Source organism: Ailuropoda melanoleuca, chromosome 16 (assembly GCF_002007445.2).
Source record: "Ailuropoda melanoleuca isolate Jingjing chromosome 16, ASM200744v2, whole genome shotgun sequence".
In the NCBI taxonomy this organism is placed as follows: domain Eukaryota; kingdom Metazoa; phylum Chordata; class Mammalia; order Carnivora; family Ursidae; genus Ailuropoda; species Ailuropoda melanoleuca.
In genome coordinates this window covers 6,601,593-6,626,090 of record NC_048233.1, presented here as the reverse complement: position 1 = coordinate 6,626,090, position 24,498 = coordinate 6,601,593, and the positions used below count along the sequence as shown (strand labels likewise).

Genomic DNA, 24,498 nt, shown 5'->3' with positions numbered 1-24,498 from the left:
GTTTTTCCCTCCAGGGCAGCGGCAGATAGGTGCTCTCCAGACTCAGGTTGTGGCTTGATGCGTGACTCAAAGAGGAATCCGCTCTGGAGGTCAGAGCCTAGGAGGGCAGGCAGTGACGGCCCACAGCCCTCAGGGGAGTCCTTGCCTGTACCTCCTGACGCACGCTGGCCTCCCTTTGGGCCACAAATGATGTCACTGTGACAGCCAGGTGCTGGTGAGCGCAGGGATTGCACTAGGGGAGGGAATAAAGACCCAGGGCACCAGAAGCACTGAGGTGAAGGGGAGGAGCAGATTTAACGAGAACAGTAAGATTCAGTTAGGAGCCACCTGCCTGGAGGGAGCGGCATCCGAACTCGTGGATTCGCATCTTCCTCTGCCAGTCAGGCCCTGAGTGACCCCTTCCTTCTGTCTGGGTTACCTCCTTCGCAGGCGGTGCTACCTGTGGCTGCAGTTTCTCCATCAGGGTCCATGTGGTTTCGGGTTCTGTATCGCCATTGTTGGGAGACACTATGACAATAAAAGTCTAAACCCCTTACGGTGGAATGCCAGTTCTTATGTCAGTTTATGAAAAAAATCATGTGTTTAAAGGGCCTTAGCTGAAAAGGGTGACCTCTTGATGTTCAGCTGGATATCCAAAATACCTAGTTAGGGTAGGTTCTCCTGGACAGAATTCCTCGTGAATTCCGTGTGATGTGTAAGGAGAATAGAGAACATAAGATATCCAGTGTATTGCAAACTTGTTGATTGTAGACACATAATTTGATTACTGCTCATATCTCTTCAGCATGGATATCTAGATGACGTCTAATTCCCTCATTTCCACGTGGATAATCTGTGCAGCTCGCCGGCCAAGTGTTTGAAACAGAAATGCGGGGTGCTGCAGGAGGGACACCTGGGTTTTGTCCGCAAGCTAGCTCTGCTAAAGTTGCTGTGCAGACATCACAAGATAGCATGCCTCGATGTGTGGGTGCATCATTTGCTCCCTTAACTTCTAGAATGTGTTCCACTCAAGTTGCCCCCACGCTGCCACGGAAGCCACTCTTTCAAGGTCACGAGTGACCTTAGAGTCACCAAATCTGGAGCTCACTTCTCCATTCTCACCTGACCTGACCCATCAGCTGGGCATTTTTATCTTTTGGAAACCAGTCGTCCCTTCGCTTCTGGGACACCACACATTTCTAGCCCTCCGCATCGCTGGCTGCTCTCCCAACTCCTTTGCAGCTCATCATCTCCCTGGTCTCTGAATGTCGCCGCACTGGGGCCCCACTGTCACGCCTCTTCTTTACCTATTTCCACTCCCTTGGTGGTTGCATCCATAGCTTCGTGACCTTATAAATCATCTCCTGTCGGACACCTCCCAAATTTACATCTTTGTAAATTTAGGAGGTAGATGCCCCTTTGAAAACGCAGGCGCTTGCACCCAGTTGCTTACTCAGTAGCGCCACGGGGATGCCTACAGGACACCTCAAGTTAGTGCATCCCAGAGTGAACTCCTGGTCCTGTCCTTCCTCACCTGCTCTTCCACTGCACATGAGGTCACCATTTACCCAGCGTCTCAGAACAGGTTCTCCATCTCACCCCATGTCCAATCCAACACTAAATCTTACTCTGCCTTTAAAACATTAGCGGAACCACCCACTTCTCATTACTCCCCCCACCGCCTCCGTGGAAAAGGCCGCCTTCCTCTCTCCTGGACCATGACGGGGACCCTGGCTCCCATGCTAGCTCTCAGTCTCTCCTGCACATGGCAGCTGGCGTGAGCGATCTAAGGCCAAGCCGGATCGTCTCTCCTCACCGCTGCACATCTCCCCCTGGCTTCCTTCAGAGTGCAAAGGTTCTAGCGTGGCCTGCGAGCCCACAAGTGATCTGCCACCTCAGTACCTTTTGATGTTTTCTCCGAGTATTCGCCTCACACTCACACTGCCCGGCCACACGGCTTCCCTATTTTCCCCAGGACATACCACATGCACATTCCTCAGGGCCTCTGCACAGGAAGAGTGTTCTTCTGCCAGACGCGTGCCCTCACTTCCTTCAGGTCTCAGCTCCGACGTCACCTCACAGAGGCCTTCCCTTGCCATCTGTCTGAAATAGCACCCTACCCGACTCCCCGGCCCTCGTGTTCTACTTCCTTGCCTTGATTTAGCTTTCCGCATGGCATTTATAAATCTTGTATGTTGTCATGTTTCTATTTGTCTCCACGCGTCAGGGCGTAAGCTCTACGGCAGCAATGACTGGTTTACAGCTGTCTCCCGCGTCTGGCACATAGTAGGTGCTTGTTTTGCTGGCCTAAGCAAGGCAAGGGAGTGAAGAAGGTGGGGTTATGGTCGGCAGGTGCAGCAGGCGCTGGCCTGGAGTGTGATGAAGGTCACCTTTATTACATGGGGAAGGGAAGTCAGCCTCTATAGCCTCCCGCCTTTGGATACCTTCCTTGTGGATATCTTGTGAGAATTTTCCTAGAAGCTGGGCTTTGGGGATTCAATTTTGACTTGCTGGGGTGGTTGTGGGGGATAAAATTCTGACTTGCTAAGGTGAACAACAACAAAAAAAGGTGAGTGGTGGCCCCCCCACCCCTAATCTGTTTCCCTCTTCTTTTTTAGCTGCTGTATCAAGAGTGGGCACGCTATGGAGTGTTCTATAAGTTTCAACCTATTGACCTCATCAGGTAAGATGTGAGGGGCACTCTTGGGAGGACCCTGGAGCTGCAAATTCTGAAAGATACCCGTCAACCCTCTTAACCACTGGTGGTCTATTGGCCAAGCAGAGAGACCCGCTTTTCTGAGCTGTGATTGTCCTGCTTTATGTCTGACGCATGGGGAAGCAGCTCAGGGACAGGGAGGGGGATGGGGTCTGTGTGGGGCAGCAGATAATGTAATGGATACACCATGACTAACATCTCGAGGTCTTCAGCACTATGATCTCTCTTTCCCTGCCTGCTCTTGTGTGTGTGTGTGTGTGTGTGTGGGTGTATGAATGCAGTTGTCACTCTTCTATATTGTCCTTCAAATTTATCCTGGAGAAGGACGGGATGAAGCAGATCCTTAGGTTATAACAAAGTGGCCATGGTGTTGACCAAAAATAGGGAAGACATGGCAAATCGCACGAGGAATAAGCTGGCTGGTCTGAGTGGACATGTCAGCTTTTTATGGTTTCTTCACATTCGAAGGGAGAAGAGACAGGTTCTGGGAATCCCTCCCTTCAGTGCTGCCCCTCAAATGATGTCCTGGTACCTTCGGAGTTTCCCTAGCTTCTACTGAACATTGGTGAAAGTCCTTTGAGAGAACTTACTAGAATGCTGTAGGTCTGACTAGCCTAAAGTGGGTTGAGGGCTCTCGCAGCTCAGGGGGCTCGTTGAGTCCAGCTTCTTCCCAGCTGGAATGTTGGGGGGCAACACTGTGAGGTGGGAAAGCACTGAGCTGAGAGTGCAGACCGGGTCCACCACCACTGTGGGCTGTTGCTTCTTTGGGGAAGCTGTATTCTCTCCGTGGTCTTCAGGATCCTGGTTATCACCTATTGGGAAAAACTAAAGGGGGGGGGCTGAACTGAGGCATCTGGGAGGAAATTTGGTAGCACATACTCGTTTGGGAAAGATGGGGACTTTTGGCCCCATGACTGACATAATGGCCTCACTGCCACATAGTCACTTGTGCTTCTTAGAATGAGCTAATTAATCAGCTGGTAAACACAGAGAGTGTTCCTGGCTAAGTGCCCTGGGCTTGGATTGTGAGAGGGGCAGCAGCCAGAAGGATTGTGTCCAGAGGGAGGAATTCCAGCTTCTTCTTGGAAGAAGAAAGCAGCCTGGGGGCCGCAGTTTGGGTAGGTTCACCGCCCACACAGAGATAGGACGGCCCTCCCAGGGAACTGGGAGCTCGGTTGGATGTCTCTTGACAGCAGGTGTTTGTTCCAGCTGAAGACCGTTAACTGAAGTGCTGGGGTCGCGGAGCAGGGCCACGGGGTGCCTGTGACTGAGGCTTCCTTACCCCGCACCTCCCATTCCCAGGCCGACTTGTATGAAGCACGGGCCACCTAGACTGTTCTCTGGGCCACACCAAGGCTGTTTCCTCCATGCTTGGTGGGCTTTGATCTTTCTGTCTGCATCCCAAGTGGCCACCCACTTGTCGCCTGTTTTCTCCAACTACTTGTTCGTTTTTTTAAAAATATGATTAAAAAATAAGAATTCTCCCTACCAGAGAGCCTTGTCTTTTCCCCAGAGACTTCAGGTGACTGGCCGCCAGCTAAGTGGGAAATGGCTCCAATGTGCACTCAGTTTTGGCCACCAAAGCAGCCTCACCTGCAGGGGAAGAATTGCCTTTGGAGCAGAGCCCCGCTCTGGGGCCTGGCGGTTCCTGAGGACACAGAGCTCAAATCTGTCTAGACGGGGCATGGTGTGCTGCGGAGCTGGAGGCTGTCCACTGCTCCTCACACATCAGATGGATCAGGGAGCTCCCACAGCCCCTGGGCGAGGCTAGCGGCTTGGCTGGTTTGGCTGGGAGAGGGGAAGGCTGGAGCCTCAGGCATCTCTCTGAGGCTGGCTGGAGGGGAAGGGAAGGGGACACTGGGTAGTGTGCATGGGGGGCCCAGGGGGGCTGCTGTCTACCCAGTGCTATAAGAAACTCCCTGACCTCAAGGAGCTGCTGGAAGGAGAAAGTGACAGTAGTGGGGAGGGAGGGAAGGGCCAAAGGCACGAGGGGCAAGCAGAGACAAGTAAGTAAGAGCAGGTTGCTGGAGGATTCATGAAGAGAAAAGAGGGTGCAGGGTGTGGGGAATGGCTACCACACTTAGCGGGTTCCACCTGAAACTGTCAAAGCCACCTCCTTCTTCCTCTTGTCAGCTGCCCTCTTTCTCACTTCCCAATGCCCGCTCTGACACCAGGTTCTGAGGGTGCTTTTCAGTGCCCTTTTTCTCCAGCTGCTTCTCCATCTCTCCTGCCACCACCTGTCGGGACCCACCCGGCCTGCAGAGCCCCCACCTGTGGCTGCCTTCCCTGAGCCATCACTGGCCCCCACACTGTGTCAGTACTGTTCCATTGCTACTTACTAATGTGAACTGTACCCTCTGTGCTTCATGTAGAAATTATACCCATATGTTGGTGCTGAAAGATTGCAGAAGCAGGGGAGTCTTATATAAGTTAGAAATGATAATTCATACAAAGCTTACAAGAGGTATACCTGCCTGTGTCCTTGGACAATCAGCTCCTGATTTTCAGCATGGAGCTTCTATTCCTCCTATGGCTCCCCAGTGCTCCTCTCTTATGCCAACCATTTGGAACATTCTAAAGCATTGAGCAGTTGAGAACTCAGTGGGGGTGGGAGAACCGTTTGGATTTTGAAAGCCCCAGGACTGTCTTTCCCCTTCCACAGGCCTTCAAGCCTAAACTGGCAGTTTGGACTTTGAGGCTCCTTTCCCAGGTGTTGGAAATGGACAGAGGGGATGCAAGACACCCGTGCTCCCCCCACCCCTGCCTCCTGCTGCTGTACCTTCATTCATGCCCAGCAGGCTGCACTGTGAGACTGCTGATAGGTGTCTCCCAGCCCAACAGGGCTCTCCAACCCTGGATCCTAGCTTTGCTCTAGAAAGCTTGGGTGGGGCCTGTAGGCCTGAGCTGAGTATAAGTGTGTGTGTGTGTGTGTGTGTGTGTGTGTGTGTGTGTGTGTGTAAGTGTTGCCTGGAAAGTTCCCCAGGGAGGCAGCCAGCAGGGACGCCACTCACAGTAGCTCTCTCTGGGAACTTGCAGCCAGCAGCGCTTGTGCCCTGGCAGAAACACGGCTTGTGACCAAGACAATGGCTGAAATGATGCCTTCCCTGGAAGGAAATGACTCTTCTGGTCCCTTAGGAGCCATAATAGGGTCCTTGCTGCCAGAAAAGTAGATTTTTGCCTATATTGCTCTGGGTTAACTCCCCAACATCCCAGGAGGGAAACAGCCTTTATTTTATGAGGAACCTGGGGGCTTGGGGCCTTTTGGATTTGTACAGGTCTGATCCACTTTTAATCAGGGCCATGACCTGTCTTTTCACTGTAATTAGTGTCTGCTCACAGGCTGGTTTTCTTAGTTTCGGTATGGATGAGGCAAAGCAGTAGGCTTTCACTCCTAGCTATGTTGAAGCTGATCTACAAAAATTTTGTTTTCAGCCCCGGCCAATGCCTGCATAGGACGGTGTGAAGAAAAGAGGGGTCCAGCCATCTCCTAAGCTTAGTGTGATGGCAGCCCATTGGCTCTGGGGAATTCACCAAGGGGATGATGCCCAGACAGCTGAGCATTCACCATTCCAAATTAGGGTTACAGTCTGGAGAGGAGTGATTGACTGGCTCTCCCTCATTCCCACCCCCTCTCAGGAATGCCCACTTCATGAGTGAGGCTTCCTAAAAATTGGGCCCTGGACAAGAAACCCATCCATGTGGCAGCTCCAGGTTCTCTTAGCAATGTCCTGGCTTGAAGGCTTCAGATTCAAACACTTACACAGACTCAAGTTTCTATGGGGTCGTCCTGATCTCAGGAGCCTTTCTTTGGGCCTCATCTGTGGTGAGACAGTGGTCCTGTGCCCCTGCCTTGCTCCGTACACATCTCTGTCATCGTAGAATCCCAACTCTCTCCAGCCCCGCCTGTCTGCAGGCCGGGCATCACGGGAGTTGCCTTTCCCTCCTCCTATGCCAGGCAGAGGTCCTCGTCCTTGCCAGAGTTCTCCAGGACAGCCACTTAGAAGGCTGTGTGATTTGATTCATCCCTCTTGGTCTCTGGCCGCCCCCACTTCTACCCTCCTGAAATGTGACCCATCCAAATCCCTCCAGAAGGAAGACAGAGGAAGCCACATTCTTTCTTAGGAGGCTCCTCAGCAGGCCAGGCTCAGGAAGGACCGGCCGCAGCCGGTTTGGGGGAGGGAATGCAGAGGAAAAAATGTTGATCAACCTGTGATTAATTATTTCCTGAGCCCTGCTGCCTCCTCCTTGATCCTTCTCTGGGATTTGTAAAGGCGGTTCAGTCCAGCGCGGTAAGCATTTACTGATGCTTACGGTGAGCAAGTCTCTGTTCTAGGCAGCATGGGGAGGCGCGGTGGTGAATAAGGTAGAGTTTGTGCCCTAAAGATCAAGCAGTTATATAGGGAGGTAGGCATGTGCAAGGCAGGATGAAGTGAGGGCTTATAAGGATTATAACATAGGTACAAACGTAATACTGCAGGACAACAGATAAAGAGGAATTGCTACTTGCAGAATAAAATTAAAATTGAATTAAAAATTTGAATTAAAAATGTTCCTTTCTAAAGGGCTGAGGTTAAAGGATCTGAATGTGTCTTCGTGGCCAGCCTGGGCTACCTTGTGTATGGATTTACTGTTTAGCCTGATGTCGATGGCCAGAAATCTCACTGACCCAAAGCTAGATCATTCATGACTGTTGATTGCAAGTGGTTAGGTCAAAAAGTTGACTTGGAAGCCTCACCTGTATAGATTCTGTGCCAATCTGGCCCATGCCCCTCATTCTGCCCTGTGAGTTAGCAGAGAAACCAGGGTTGGAAGGAGGCGAGGCTAGATCCAATGGAGGGGAGACCAAGGAGAGATGCAGTGTGGGACTAGCACCTTGGGCTTTGCATGGGTCCCAACATTTGAAGTATTGGATTTAGCTGGGAAGCATTTTGTATGCTGGAAAGAAATAGTACCTCGTGGGCCTAAAGAATGTTTTTCTTTTCCTTCCAGGGACGGGGGGACAGAGTAGACACAGAACAAGAGGCCGTAGCTGGTTGAGGCAAGGCCGAAACAAAGACAGCAATGTTCTATGCTGTTATGTTCTGGCCCATTTTATAGATCAGAAATAAGTCAGGCTCTTTGTTAAATCTCGCTGTGACAGGGTTTTTGCTTAACCCACCGAGTGCCACTGACCTTCAGTGTGCATCCTCCCAGGGGGAAAGCCTGTGGCCTGTCTCCTACAAGGAGCTGGAACAAAGTGCTCTCCACTCCGGACCAAGGCTGCGCACAGAGGCCGGCTTGGTCATATGAGGGTGACCTCTCAAGTCTCAGATCAGCCTTCCACGGATGGTGGCTCCTGCTTCAGATCAAACTCTTCATCTTTCTGCCTGTAGTATCAGCCGTATGGTACAGATGGTGGATCCTCAGCACCGAGAGGTTACACACATGCACGTGCTCCCCGTGGCCACCCAGAGTTCCACGGGCAGAACTGGGGAAGGAGCAGGCTGTCTGGCTCACAGCTCATTGCCTCCTTGACTCTCTTACGTCCGACTTCCCAGGGAGGCAGAGAGGTTGCTATTATTCTAAAAATATATGGCAAGCTATATATTCCATGCCCCTTTGGGCCCTCGTGGGCAATAAACTGTCGGTCACCGGGAGCCGCTGGGAGCAAACCATTGACGGCACAGAGGAGCAGCATGTTCTGGGGTCAGCCACCTCAGGGCCCGGGCCTGGAATGAAGGGATTCAGAGCATGTCTGTCTACAAATGCCCAGCTTCTGCTGCATCTGTTTCATAGTAGAGAGCGCCTTGCCTCAGGGGAAGCTTGTTTCTCTGCGGGATGTTTCTAGCCACTAGGAGGTCATGGAACCAGAGCAGGAACTTTGCCCATTTCCCTCCTCTTGATTCCAGATCAGCTCCCTGATGCTCAGTCCTTTAAATAATGGAAAAAAATCTGTTGTGTCTCTAACAGTTCTCCTATACTTGAGCTTCTATATATATATATATATATTTTTTTTTTTTTCTTCCACATAATCCTCTCCCGGGCCTTTCTGCACGTCCTCACGTGACACGGGCTCTTCAGTGGGCTCCTCATGATGCTTCTCTTCGGGACTCACTGGCCTGGGGAACTCAGAGCAGGGTCCCTCTGCACACCTCACCTGGGGTCGTTGAACCAACACATATTTTGCATTGACCTTATGTCAGACCCTGGGGTCGGTCATATGGAAATGAATTAAGCACGGCCCCATTCTGAAGGAGTTTAAGTTCAGAGTCGAATCTCTAAGCCTGTAGATGACCACAAGGCTTTTCTGGGAAACAAAGGGACAAACTGAGGGGGAAATTTATAAAAGGTAACTGTGAGGCTATAAAAAAACAGCATATGGAAAAGATCATGAGGGGAAATTGACCCCCAAACTAGTCATCTGTGGTGATGGGCTCAGGGGAATTGGCTATGCCTCAGGCGAAGATTATTGGGGGTGACCGTAACTGTTTCTAGAAACATCCATGTGATGTGCTATGGCACCCACAGACCCTGGAAATTGCCAGGGAACATTTTAGGATCACATCAGTTATAAATCATGGCAGAGCCTCACGTGTGTCTAACTCAGGTCATCACGCCTAAAGAAAAAACTTCCAGCCAAGCTGGAAATATTTCAGGGAAGGAAAAGTAATGTGATCAAAGATTTGGAGAGGATGCATCTGAAGACAGACTTAAGCAAATAAGAGCTCCCTATCCAGGAAGAAAGTGGAAGAGGAGCAAGGCTGCCATTTACTAAGTTAGAGGACGGATAGAGAGTGCACGTGTTTAAGTCCTGAGGCGCTGGCTTAGGGACATTTCCTGTAGAATAGGAGCAGTGGGTTAAGAATGAAAAGAACTCAGTTTTAGCTCCAGCTCTGTTTCCAGCTGATGTAATGTCTGGACAAGCCATGCTCTTCCGAACCTCAGTTTCCTTGGCTGTGAAAGAGGGACCGTAATATCTGTCCCACGTGGCCCGGGATAGTATTTTGTGGACTGTGATAAAGTATTGCACAAATACTGTGGTGATGGACATAGGTTTGGTTAAGTAAAGGTATTATTAATCTGCTCCCTAGAGGAAAACAGTCATATTCCCTAAGTGAGCAGGATTTTATGTAGCTCTTCAGCTCACGAGTTTTGACAAATACTATATAATCATAAGGCTGTAAATCAGTGCATCATAACTGTGCACTTTGTGTGTTTGAGCTCCGTGCCTCCCAATGACTCTGCAAAGTGGGAATTCTTACCTGCATTTTACAGATGAAGGTACTGAACTCAGTGAGATAAGGAGCTTCCCTGAGCCACAGAGCCAGCTCATCTGGGATCAAACCCAGACCTGCCCGATTCCAGAAATGCTGTTTTTTTTTTCCCTTGTAGCATGGGGCTGAAGGTGACACAGCGCTTCATCCAGTGGGATGTCAGGCTAGCTGGGTTTCCAGCTGTCTGGTGTTAATCTCTGAGGGAAAACTGGTGTGGGCTACTGGTGAGCGCAGCTCACCGGCCAAGTCAACCCCTGCTGTACAATGGCATTGTCGTTATGAGCATTCCCCTGTGTGTAACAGGAATGATGGGCCCCTCTTAGCTTGTTGAGCTGGATAGAATCGTTTGTGCCTCTATGAAGCAAAGAATGCCATGTTTTTGATTTCTCAATTCTATTTTTTATAGTCCTTTTGTTGTGACTTCTTCCATGTTAGGTTGTCAGCTGTCACTTCGTGCTTTTGTCAGCTGGGTAGCTCCCTACACGACGCCACTGTGTGGCTGGGTCTTAGTTGCAGGTTTTCCAACCAGACACCCTAGCAGGTTTGCACCATGTACCAGGTGAGACTCTTCCGTGGCCCGTCCCGGAGCCTGGCTCCTGTTCAGTGTGGGGTTTTGCGGAGGGTCTGCCTTTGTGAATGTCTTCTTTTTGTTTCCCAGTGAGAGTGAAATGGTGTTTCTTCAGCTCAGGGGGCCTCAGAGATGGGACCAGAATAAGTATGATACTTTCAGGTCACAAGACACCCAGACTTTCAAAGATTTTTCTTAAAACAGAACTCAGAGTCTGTTAACAACATGAGAATCATCTTTATTTCAAGGGTTTACTGCATGAAGAGCTTTATCCTGGGGTTGGTGTCAAAGCTAAACGAAGGGGGAGGGAACAGGAAGGTCAAAGTGTCATGGCGGGACACAGGGTGCCCTCAGTAGAAGGCTGCTAATGGAGGTCACAGAGCTAAGAAGTGCCCAGCGGGGAGCTGACACACACAGCTGTATGTTGATGTGCTAGGCCCAGGTGGTAGAAAGTTTCGAAGGAGTAGTAACCGGATTTAGTGTGGTTTGTGAGAGAAAAAGGCAACCATGGGATAGGTGAGTTTGGAGTAGAAAGAAGCGATTCGAAGAAGAAAAGAAATATGGTTGGGAGATTTACAGGACTTGGATGAAGGCATTCCTGTTTAGGAGGGGCTGACTGGGAGAGACAGGGGTTGAGAAAGGGTTGAGAAGAAAGCCAAGGGCTATGGGCAGTGGTTGGAAGAAATATATGAGACAGTGAGGGAAGAATGCCCAGACAAAAGGGTCACGACAGGGGGGAATCAACTGTTAGGTGGTTTCTCTGGAATTTAGGTAGGTGGCAAAACAGCTTACAATGGTTTGGGGACCTATGTGCTCCTAGCTGTGAGCTGAGAGCAGACAGTTTTCTCACCTACTCTCCTGGGAAACTTTGAGCAAGTCATTCAGCGCCTTTGGACCTGGTTCAGTCTCTCTCCCTGACAGAGAGAGGAGAATCTGTTCTCCTCCGCAAATCCTTTAGGCTGGCCATGGCAGGTGCAAGCCTGTCTGTGGGAGTCAATGATCTCAGGTAGATCTGAGGGATTGATCTTGCCCTAGAAAGAGGGAGGGGACTAGCATATGGATAAGTTACCATGGACACAGCCCAACTGATTGATCCCGGGAGCCACGGTCTCACCACGTGGCTCTGGAACCCTTGAGCTCCCCTTTCCTCCTAATGATATTCCCTTGAGTGATGTTCTCCACCCACACCACATGGGTATGTAACCAACATAAACAGAAAAGTCTTAACACATTGAATAACATTGGCGGATCACACGTTACAACAACAACCACAAGATAGCTAAATTTAATTAGCCCGGCACGCCCAGGCTTTTCGCAGAGGGACATGCCTCTGTTTTAGAAACGGAAAACCACAGCATTTTGTGGGTCTGGAAGTCACAGACATAAGCAAGAAACAAAACCAAAACAAAACAAAACAAAAAGCTTCAAGATCCCTGCCGGGGAGGTCACTGTCCTCCAGTACCTTTGGGATTATCTCAAGATATTCAGAGATATGGGTAGTTGGCTACCTGCAAAGGATTGCTGTCTGCCCCTGGCACAGTGGTTGACTCAGGTTGTGGAAGATGTGGCACTTAGCCTGGGTCACCCAGCCCATTGAAGGGACACAGGAAAATCCTCCTTGAGGGCACGGGCCTCAGGGCTGTTGGCTCGGCCTCATCGGTTTCTTTCATAGAATCCACATTCAACTGAGCACAAAAGGGACAGAGAGGGGATTAGAGGACTAGGATTTTCAGCTTTTTATTTGGGCATTTTAGTCTGGATGAGGGTAAGGGCAATGGCTTGTTCCCAACTGTTATCGATGAGAAAATGGCAGTATTTCTTTAGGTTCATATTCTGCCCACTCTTCAGCCTTTAGTCAGGAAGGTAAGCTGCTCAGTGGAGAGAAGAACCATACCAAGGGTGTCTCTTTGCCCCCCTCATGGGCACTCTGCCCCCTGGAAGCCCCCCTCATGGGCACTCTGCCCCCTGGAAGCCCCACCTGATGAACCTGATGTAGATTCCTCTTGCCGGGGTTCATTTCCTTTCACTTGCGTCATTCTCTGTGCTTACTCCACAGTCTGTTTCCCCTCTTTTTCAAATCCCTTGAGTCTGTATCTCCCTTTGGAATACTAGCCCTTCTCTGAAGGCTTAACATCTTTCTGTCAAATCCTGTGAGACTGTATCTCCCTTTGGATATATTAGCCCTTCTCTGAAGGTTTAACATCTATGCAGTCGGGAAGAAGACTCCGTGTTTTGGGAAAGAGATTTAAGAGATCATGTAATTCAGTTCAGTTTTACCCAGCATATTCATTGAGCAGCACCTTCTCTGTGCCAGGCACTGTTGTAGGCACTGGAGTTAAAGTGATAAAAAGACAGATATGGACTGACTTTGGGTGATGAGATAATTTATCATCTAACTTGGAACACTTTTGAGTGTGAAGGTGAGCACTATTAATAGTTATGCTGTGTGTAGTAGTCAGCTATTATCACAATAATGCTGCATAACACACTACCCCAAAGTCAGTGGCTTACAACAGCAGTCATTTATTTGTCTTGCTCATGTGCCTGTAGGTTAAGTGGAAAAGCTCTCCCTCAGGTTGAGGATTGGCTGGGCTGGTTCCAGGCTGTACATTCTCCTTAGATCAGAAGCTACCTGGAGCATGTTTCTTTCATGGTGAATCACGAGACCACAGTCCAAGGAATGGAAACAAGCAGTACTTCTAATGGTATCACTGACATCATGTTCACTAGTGTTCCATTGGCCAAAGAAGTCACATGGCCAAGCACAAATCCATGTTGCTGGGAAGTATACTCTTACATAAGGAAAGAGGAGTTCATATTTGCTGAACGCCAATCTAACCTACCACACTGAGACAAGTGTAAACCCAGACTGTCCCAGAAACATCTGGACCTGTGGTCCACGCTAGTTTGATCTCATGGGGCTTGTGATCTAGCAGGGAACACAGATAATGCATAGTTAATTTTAAGTGTGACATGGTTTACAGTAGAGGACCATGGAGTATAATGGGAATAAAGATGTGAGTACGTGGGATAATCCAATGTAGTTGGAGAAGGACTCCCTAAGGAAGTAACTTTGAACTCAGATTTGATACATGAGTGAAACCAAAGATAAGCCAGACAAAGGTGAGTGGAATAATGACAGTAGCTAATATTATATGGTACTTCCTGTGTGGTAGGCACTGCTTAAGCTCTTTGCATTTGCTAGCTTACAACAAACATTTGAGATAGATACTATTATAGTCATTTTACAGATGAGGTATTGAAGCACAAAGAGATTGGTAAGTCACCCAAGCTCACACAACTAGTAAGTAAGGCAAGATTTGGACTCCTAAGTCTGGCTCCAAAGTCAGTCTCTTTGCCACAGTGTATACTGTCCCACTGTTGGGAGAGGGTGCCTAGGGTGCAGAAGCATTAGGTCTGCAGTGAGGAGAGTGATGGGGGACTGGGCTGCGGTGAAGCAGGTGTCAGAGCCTGGAAGATCCTGTAGGCCAGCTGAGGATTTTGGACTTTATCCTAAGGGAAAGAGTATGTCCTTGAAGGGTTTGGCTTGGGTGGGTGCATGTGTGTGTGCAGCACTGACGTGATCTTGTTGGCTTTTCCTTTTAAAGGACTTGAAGTTCTTCCTTGTGAGGCATTAGAAAGAGATTGCTTGTTTTGTGCCAGACAGGATGGAGGGGCAGGGAGCAGGGGAGGGGATATCTGGGGAGAAGAGCAGCTTCTGCTCCTTGGTATCTTCTGTCCTTCCAAGAGGACATGGTGGATGTTCTGGTGGTATGACACTGAGCTCAGAGTCTCTTTTCTGTTCTCTCCCTCCACATCCTAACTAACCCACAGATTTCACTAGGTTGTAATATCCCTGTGCCCCGGTGGCAGATGTCTTAGTGGGCATGGTGATGACCGTTACTGACAGCATCAACCACAACCCTCACCATGCACCCATTTCACTGTGCCCTTTGTATGCGTGATCTGCTTGAATCTTCATGGTTACCCTGGGAAATTGGCACAGTCATCGTCCCCATTGTCAAGAACAGGACACTGCAACACAGAGTGGTTAAGTCACTTGCTCCAGATCTCAGGCAGTACAACTTTAGAGCCCATTATCTTAACTGATTTGCTGCACTGTGAGGGAGGAAGATGTTGGTCAGACACAGGAACTGCTTCCTGAAAGTGGCCTCAAGGTGTTGGTGGGAGATAGGGGACCAATGTGGTCAGATGTTAGATAGGATGATGAAGGGACTCCAGGATCTTTTAGAATAAAACAAATCTGGTTCCTTAAGCGGGTATTGCTGAAGATCATGGGGACTTAGGAATTTCAGATTTGGGGAGAGATCCTTGAAAGCCATCCCCTTACTTTATAAAAAAGAAACCAAAATCCTCCAACAGATTTAATGGTGCAGAGGGACAGAGGTATCTGTCCTTTTAGATAAGGAATCATTGCTGCTGTAACCTGCTGACATTTAATACAGACAGCAGTGAGCTGGGAGGTAGAAGGGTGTGTGCGTTTAGAGGTGGTGGGTGATGCTCCAGACGGGTTGACTTACCTGCCGCCTTCCTCACCTAACAATTGGGGGGTTGGGCTAGGGGAGCTATAGCATCACTTCCAGGGCCAACTTTCTAGGCTCCATAGCTAGAATCTCAAGCCTGAAGCTGGTCTGGGGGAAGGACCCCAGGTCTCACAAGGAGGCAGTTGGAAGTAGGGATTGGAGCCGGGGAGTCTGGATCCCAGTTCTAGACTCCATCCATTGGACTCACCACCACCCAGAGCACCCCTGCCACCACACACCAGATTTCTCTCTTCCTCTCCCCTTTCCCGAACACTCCAATCTCTGTTTTCTTTTGCCTCTCCAGCTTTGATCACATCTGGAGCATTTTGTGGAGTTGATGAGTGTGTGTTTTCCTGTTAGGACACATGGTGTATATCAGAGACACTTAAGAAGCTTTGGACAAGTGGAAAAGGCTGCGTGGCATCTCAGGGGCTGCTGGCCTGCAGAGTGGATGGCAGCTGCATGGCAGGAGACCTGGCATGAGGGCTGGCTGACTCTCTGGGAAAGCCTAGAGGCCCAGCCTGGGGACTGTGGCTCCAAATGGCTTTGAGTTGTTCTAGTGGGGTTGGTGCATGGGAATTATGTGCATTTGTGTGCACATGCATGAGTGTGTAAGAGAAGGCCCTCTGCCTTGTTGCCATGGGATGCTGCCCTTCAGGGCTTTGCTCTCCATGGTAACTGGATCTCTTATCTACATGTATGCAATCAAATAACATAAACCAATGGTGTGTTTTCTATAGGTAGACAATGAGTGAAGAATGTGACATGGGGCAGAGAGGTAGAGCAGTGCTCTGTGGTAGAAGCAGACAGATTCTGTGAGAGTGATTCTGAAGGACCCAAGGCACCCTTGCCCTACTTTTCTTTCTCCTCTTCCTGGGTGGTGAGGAGGGGTGGGTGTGCCTGGCCTGGCCAACTCTGTTTACCATTTATTTGGAGCCTGACTTCTGGGCACAGTGTTTCAGGGCCCATCGTGGCTCTCCTAAGTCCTTCCCACTCCTTTCCAGGGCTTGAGTTAGTGATCTTCAGCCCTCATGGCTGCAGGCATCTCCCTCCAAACCTCTCTGGTCCCCTCTGAACTTTCTCCTTCCCCCTCCTCCAATAACCAACAGGCTTTCTTTTTTCTTCTTCCATCTACTTTCCTTACCAATCCATCCCAGCTCTTCTGTACCCATTCACCCCTAGTGGCATCTTCCAGAGTTGGGGATGAGTGACACCCATCTTGGCCTGCTCCTGCTGGAGGTGATTTTGGAAAGTGATAGAAGGTATTCATAGGCTCAGGGTTTGGGCAGTGCTCGGGAATGCCACACAGAGTTCAGCTTAGAAGGTTGCTTATGTTCTTGCAACTCTAACAGAGAACAGTCCTTTCTATCCATGGCTCAAATTAAATTGCAGATGCCCCAAACTCAGGGTTAGGAACGTAAACAACTAATGGGTTGTCAACTTCAAGCAGTGAACAAACTCGGCAGGAGAGAGGCTGGAGGGGGCTGTCTGGGGATGGATTTTCCAATTGATGTTTTTCCAGAGGCTTCACTGACTTCTTAGATTCCAGGCACCAGAGCACCTCTCTTGGGCAGCACATCTGGGAGTGTGGCTCCTCCTTTTTTGTGAGGCAGTTGAGAGTGGAGAGAGGAGAGGTTTCTTCCATTTAACTTGTCCTGCTCAGGGAGAGGATTTAGACAGAGGGTGGAGAATTGAGGGAATGGCCTGCAGAGTCACACTGGTAGTCAGACATTTAGATTCTAGCAGCTGTGACACCAAGTCCCAGGAACCTGGGTCTGAGCTCAGGATACTGTGACAAGGGCTGAGCTTGCAGGTCTGGACCCTCCTGTGGGGGTGGTAGGCAGCTAAACCATGTGCTGGGACTTGCTCATCATTGATTCTCTCATCATTCAACAACACTCTGTGGTTCTAACACCTATACTGTGGCAGGAACTGTCTGGGCGGTGGTAATGAAAACTCCTGCCCTTCAGGGAACTTATAGTCAACTTGGTGAAAAGATGAGTCAGTTAATACCTAAGGATGCATGATGAATGCTCAGACAGAATATGTACAGTGGAATTGGGAGGGCTCCTGAATCAGAGGAGGCCTGGAAAATGCATGACTGAGCTGAGTTTGGAATCATGATGTAAGATGAGTGGGGAGGAGGGGGATGGGCATTCCAGGCAGGGAGAACAGCATGAGCTAAGGCATGCAGTGATGAAAAAGCAGAGTTGTTCAGGGATTTACAGGGAGCTGCGTGTGGCTGGTATGAAGAGTATATGTGTGGTGGGGAGGGATGTCAGGCAGGAAAGGTAGGCAGGCATCAAATCATAAAGCCAGCATGAAATACTTAGCCCAAATGACATGGAAGGATTTTGAACAGGAAGCTGGTAAGATCAGACTGAAGAATGTTATTTGAAGGATAAAGTTCCCCTAGCTACTTTTCCCAGGAATCTGTCTAGTCACAGCCAGGGCAATGCCAGGCCTTGTGGAAATGGGGCATATGTGAGTCTCTGGTGGGAGAGAGGGTGCCAGGGTGGGAGAAAGGGCAAAGCTTCTTGGAGAGGGAGACCTCACAGGAGTAATTAGAAGCTTGGGAAAGACAGCTCAGTAGCCCAAGGCCACGCAGCTAATTCACAACAGAGGAGCTGCTGAGTGGAAGCCAGACGGGAATAGTGACCCCACAGTCTTGCTCTGTGGTGGCCCTAGCTTCTCTGTTCCCAGCATTACCTGTTACCTGTGGAAGTGAGCTGCAAGAGTATTCATGGGAACGTTTATACAAAGTCCACACACAGATTGCAAATTTACCGTCACCCTGGAGTTTTGCCAAGATACTTTCTAAGAGCTGGTTTACTTGGTTGTGCTTCCTCTCCTCTGTTCTCTGTCCTCCTGGGAGTAGAGATTATGAAGAGCAGAGGTAGCACTGCTTGGCCAGTATCAGTCAAGGGGGTTGTGTCATGCCGCCTAGTCACTAGGCTCTGGGTCCTTGAGAATGGGAGGCATACTTGCCAGATTTTCCATTGGCACACATCTGGAAAAGGTAGCTACCTTGAAAGATAATAGAGTCAAGATTCAAAATGTCCTTTGCAAGAAGAGCTTTGATCCCAAACCAACAAGGTGAAATTTACAAGTGATAAATGTAAAGTCAGGATGTAAGTACAGTGCAGGACCCAAAAACCTGATGTGGCAGGCATTGGTGTGAGCGAGATGGGGGGTGGTCATGAGTTGAGCAGCTAAACATGAGCTCTCAGTTTGTTTTCAAACATGAACTTGTCTTAATTGAACTAATGAACTCATGGGGTGTGGATGGGGAATAATTGTGGTGTCCCTGACCTTGAGCTGCCAGTCCTCCATGGAAGCTGGTGCTCAAATCTGGACATTCCATTTTAAGAGGTATAGTGACATTAAAGAAGGGTCACAGGTGTTGCAAATTGGTGGCCCTGGGGAAGATTTCAGTCAGGAGACATTTCAAGGTATTTGGTTCAAAAGACGTTTTAAAAACATTACATGTGAATATTTTCAGTTGGAACCTATGCTCTCTGGTGCTCCACACCTCCCAGCATTCCCACTGTCTTATATCCAGCAGCTCACATTTCTGCTATGTGCCTTTATCCTACCCATTTAAAGTGTGACCTTTGAATTAAAGCAGAGATTCCCAAGTCTAGCAGCACATCAGAATCACCTGAGAAACCTTTTGAGCACAGATACCGTACTTCCACATCAGGCCATGATGGAGTACCTGCTTTAGGACTAGTTTTTCTGCCATAAACTACTACAAACCTAGTTAAAATTTATGTAATAATTGTTTCCAGACATCATACAGCAGGCAGGTAGTTCCTGAAAGAATGAGGTTAGCCCCATTGTTGCTCTGAACAAGTAGAAAATAAAATAGCAAGATGGCATACTTCAATCTAAGCATATTGGTAATTGCATCAAATATAAATGGCCTAAAAATCAAAGTCAGGAGGTAGAGATTGTGAGGTGGATAAAAAAGCAATTCATAACTACATACTGCTTACTACATATTTCATATATAAAGGCCCAGATAGGTTAAAAGTACAAGGATGAAAGGAGGTATGGCAAATAAACACTAACCAAAGGGAAGCTGGAATGGCTATGTCCATTACCAGACAAAATAAACTTTAGGTTAAGGAATATTATCAGAGATATGGACAATATTTGTATTGATAAAGGAGCCATCTCCTTAAGAAGATGCACCAATCCTATTTATGATTGTGTGTACCTGACAAAACACATGGAACACAAATGAACAAAACAGAAATGGGAAATAGACAAAGCCACCATGGTACCTGGGGATTTCAACTCTCAATAGTTGACAGGACAAGTAGCCGATTCGTTAAGGATATAGATTTGAACAACATTGTGAATGAAATGATCCTAATGGATGTTCATAGAACCCTGAACCCAAACTGCAGCAAACATGTTCTTTTCATGTGCACACGGGCCACTGACTGAGCTAGACCATATTCTAGTCCCAAAAACAAGTTGCCGTGATTTTTAGGAATTGAGGTCATATGGCATATAACCTCAGACCACAGTGGCATTAAGGTGGAGATCGTTAAAAAAAGGCCCTCGTGCCTCTGCCCCTGTTTTTATGTAGGACCACACCTCATTTGTCTGTTGCACATTGACCTAAGCCAGTTCAGCCATGCACAGTTCTTTTCGATAGCCTCTGAGGTTTTGAAGTAAGTAGCATTTATTAACAAGTGTGAAAAATAATAGTTCATATGATGTGTTCAAAATGTCCCAACTCATTATTCCTTTGTGTTCTCTGACCATCTCCATGCATGAAAGATTCACTCCAGGCAAATCCCTCAATTCCAGAGGCAGAACTTTGTCACCTTTATAAACAGTGTTAGGGAAATAGAATCCAGAGACTCAGACGTGGGGCCATTTCAGGGTTTAGCCTGAGGCATCATCCCCAGGACAAGGGGTACAGGCCTCCTTGGATATTTATAAGCAAGGATATGAGTATGTCTGAAATAGGTCGAGCCAGTCCAGGTTATTTGAACACCACTAATTTCACCAAACGAGAGCCCTTTTCTGGCATTCATCATGCTAGTCAACAGGCCATTATTTTTACTCATGAAAACCCATTTCTGACACTCTATGCTAATTAACCAAGCTGTGCTTGTCGACAGAGATAAGCCAGGCAGAGATACCACCTGTGAGCACGGGCTTTCTGAATAGAGCGCCTGCTGAACACCTGGGCTGTCTTGGCTGGCACCTGCATCAGAGGTTCGGTCAAGTAAGACACATCCTCTCACACTTTATATGATGACGTATCTTGAAGTCAATTCTGCACATCGTAACATTTTCCTAGATGGTCTCCCCTTCTTTTAAAGATGTCCAGGAACACATGCCCGTTCCCCTACCCTTGCAAGCTATTCCAATACCTTGTGAAGTGATCAAGGTTTCCTTTTCCCCTTCCAGAACCGCTTCCAGGAACATCTTTATGCTTGTTTTTGGAGCCTCCCTCAAAATGTGCACAGCCCTTACTGCCTGCCCTGCCTTGTAACTTTGATTTAAGACTCATAATTCCTGAGGGCAGAGAGCAGAGTTGGCCGAGTTTCCCTGCTAGCGTGTTTACAAGTCAACAGTCACGTAAATGGCTATTAACTTTCTCTCTGTGGTTGTCATACTAATTGTTTTATGCTCAGATAATTACTTTCAGTGATCACTTTGTTCACTTGTAGTCTCTCTTGAAATCAAAGGAAAGGCTGCACATGTTGAGAGATAAGAGGTGCTGCTAGACGTTTCTCTGTTTTCTTCTTCTGTGATGGCTTGTGGAGCCCAAGAAATCTGACATTGCTACTTAGACACCAGGGCCTGGGCTAAGTGATGCCTGGGAAATGAGGAGAAATTAGTTTCATTTTTTTTTTTTACTTTTTATTTTGAAGTAATTTCAAAGTTATAGGAAAACTGTAAAAGTAATACAAAGGACTCCCTTTTTGTTGGGACTGAGAATCATTGGTTGTTCACATTTTGCTCTGTCATTCTCTCTCTCTCTCTCATTCTCGCTCTCCACATACATGAATATATTATGATTATTGAACCATTTAGGAGAATGTGGCAGACATCATGCCCCTTTATCCCTAAATACCTGAGTGTGTGTTTTCCAAAAACAAGGATTTTTTTTTATAGTGTTATTTCAAAACCAGGAAATTTGACACTGCTGTTATATCATTATCTGTTCGAGAATCCACACTGGAATTTCAGTGGTGCCAATAATGTCTTGTGTTATAATTTAGGGTTGGTATACTTCTTTAGTCTCTTTTAATTTGTAATCTTTTCTTAGTCTTTCATGATTTTGACATTTTCGAAGAATAAAGGATCATTTTGTTGAAGGTATCTCAGTTTAGGTTAGTCTGACGTTTCCTCATGACTGGATCCAGATTATGTATTTTTAGTAGGAATCCTACATAAGCGATGTGTGTCCTTTTCAATATATCACAACAGGAGGCTCATGCTATCTGTGTGTCCCTTTTATGGCAACGTTAGCTTTGATCACTGGATTATGGTGTTGTCTGCCAGATTCCTGCACTGCGTGTTACTAGTTTTCCTCTGTAATTAATAAGAAATTTGTGAGGACAGTCTTTGAGACCCTGTGAATATCCTGCTCCTCAGATTTTCACCCATACTTTCAGCAAGCTAGAATTGTTTTGGGGTTACTTTACATCTTGGGACAGCATTTTGAAGGAGAAAGTGTAGAGAAACTCCTTATTAAAGGCTCTGCTTGGTGTGTGATCATTCTCTGTTCCTGTTCCCTAGTACCATATAGCATTCCCTGAAGGAAGTAGACTTTTATATTATTTAAATTGAGAATAGAGGAAGGAAATTAATTTACCTTCAAATGACCGTGTGTGTGCCTGTGTGTATTTGGGGAGAGGGGAAGTGATAAAAAATGGGGAAATGGGAGAAGGAAGCTTGGTTAGAGAGGAGGAAGTTAGCAAAATACTGTTGAGTGAGTTCTTGATTTGATAATGTCAATGCACAGTAGTTTCTGTAATTAATCAGGTGAGCAACCAGTCAGGTTTCCCATTTTAGATACAGAATCCTTGATCTAGGAGGGTTCTCCAGAAGTCATCAGATTCAACTCTCTGCCTCTGGCAGAAATCAATGGAAATGTTGGATGGGGTAGGCTTTCCTTTACTTTTTGATACTTCAGAGGGGAGATACCACCATTCTTCTTAGATAATGCAGAACTGAGAACTTGGGGAACAACAACAACAAAAGATGAGGTTTTCTTAAGAAACATTTTTGAGAAACATATACTCTGGGACACCTGGGTGGCTCAGTCAGTTAAACATCTGCCTTTGGTTCAGGTCATGATCCCAGGATGGGATTGAGTCCCGCATTAGGATCCTTGCTCAGTGGGGAGCGTGCTTCTTCCCCTGCCTCAGCCTCTCCCCCCTGCTCATTCTTTCTCTCTGTCTCCCTCTCAAATAAATCAATAAAATCTTTGAAAAAAAAAAAAAGAAACATTAACTCTTCTAGGAGAGATGCTTCAAATCACCATTCCCCACCCTCATCAAGGTTCTTCTGGACTTTATTTATTTTTCTTTTCTTCTCTTTTCTTTCTTTCTTTTTTTTGGCCTTTACATCTAAAATTGATGCCACTGTTTTGGGACTGTTCTTTCTGGAGTATGACATTTACTTTATTTGGCACTTAGCACTCACTGTCCCATTATTGTTCATTACACTTTCATGTCGAACTGGTCTTCATTTGAGATGATCACTTTTCATTGATTCCAAGAGTCTGCTGATTGTAAGATGTACATTTATTTTATGTAGTACTTAAAGGTGTACATTTAAACTGATGAAGTATGGTATAAGAACATTGGTGGTAGAAAGTATTGTTTGTACTTTTTCACGTATTCATTCAACATCTATTCAGCATGAAAGGTTGTGCTAGTTTTTGTGGGGAGATACAAAGAATTCCCTTCAGCACTTAGCTGAAATCCAAGAAAATAGGGGAAAAAAATCGGACTTTGATAAACTTGAGTTTGATCCTCGTTCCACCATTTCCTAGCTTGATGATCTTGAGAAACTCTTTTAACTTCTCTGTGTCTCAGTCCTCATCTATAAAACAGAGTTAATACCCATTCTTATAGTGCTGTTGTGAAGACTGGTAATAATATTTGAAAATCATCTATTTTGTGTCTGACACACAATGCAACCCTTATTAGGGTAGGCATTCAATAAATATTTGTAAATAGATTGATTTATAGGCATGTAATTAACGTGCTCTGTTCTAAGAGTGCATTAGAACTGGTCATTCCTTTTGACGTCTGGATTGTGTTCCCTTTGCTCTAGTGGAAGCTGTTTTGTTCCATTTCCAGTGGAGATGAGGAACAGCTGGACACCAACCCTTTGATAAAGTCTGAGGACAGAAGTGGACTCACCCTTACTCATCGGTCTTGAGACCACAGGGAAATGATGTGTCATCTTACCCATCTAAGTGTCAGAGATTTGGGGGCCATTTCGTTCTCATCCCCTCTGGGAGACCGCATGTCTGCTCTGACCTAACTGCAGTTACTTTCCTAGCTGTCAGTGTTAATGACAGAGCTGGGTGCCACTGCTGTTTGGATTTGTTGACCAGTGACAATGATTTCCCTTGCATGTTCCAAGCTTGCTTAAAACCATACTATGCATTTTAGTCCCTGGCCGTTCTTTTGTTTTTTCCTTTTTATTTCGAAATCTGTATGTGTTTTTCTGGCGTGAGGAGAGAAAGATGGGGGTGGGGAGATAAAATCAAATCCATATGCTTGTGATGCATTTTCCCCAAACTAATATAGACAGCATTGCTGGGGAAGAGCCTTTGGATGGCTTAGGAACCACTTTGACATTGCCCCATGCATCCTCTACAACTCCTCAGCCTAGGCCTCTACTTGTCTAGGCCTGCTACTTGATCCTTTGAGAGGATCACGTTCATGTGGGGACACTGCTCTCTTCTCTCCTCCTCCTTCTTGCCTTTGTCCCTAAGACCTTGTCTCCTCTGTGTCCACAACATACGGTGAGGCCATAGCTGATGATGGCTACTACAACCTTGAAAGACCATTCCTTTTCTCATCTGCAGTGCTGAGGATTCTTGGTTGATGCTGGTGCAGCAAGCCACAGCTAAGCGGCCCTTGTGAGCTCCTTCTCTCCAACCACCTATTTACTCCCTCCAAGCTCATGCCAGTTTCCATACCTGATTATTTCCTTTCTTTCACCCCAGCCCTTTCTGCATATTTTAAAGGGATATTTATCTTTCATGCACCTGCTATCCTGTGTCAACAGTTCCAGAAATACTTTGGGGTTGGTTTGGATAAGGGATTCATGACCTTCCTCTAAGATCTGGAAGCTGAGTTCTTTGGGGCCTGCCATGTTTGGGAGCTCATCTCCTCACATTCTGGCGTGGTCCTTCCAGTTAGGGCATTGTTCTGCACTCACATA

General features: G+C 47.3%; 1 protein-coding gene across 1 annotated transcript in view; it reads left to right on the top strand.

Moving 5' to 3' along the window:
• ANO2 (anoctamin 2) overlaps positions 1-24,498 on the top strand; it is a 347,738-nt gene that overhangs the window by 124,363 nt on the left and 198,877 nt on the right. Inside the window, exon 10 of the mRNA XM_034645976.1 lies at positions 2,598-2,662. Within this exon, the coding sequence (XP_034501867.1) occupies positions 2,598-2,662 (65 nt within the window). The remainder of the gene's footprint in view (positions 1-2,597; positions 2,663-24,498) is intronic.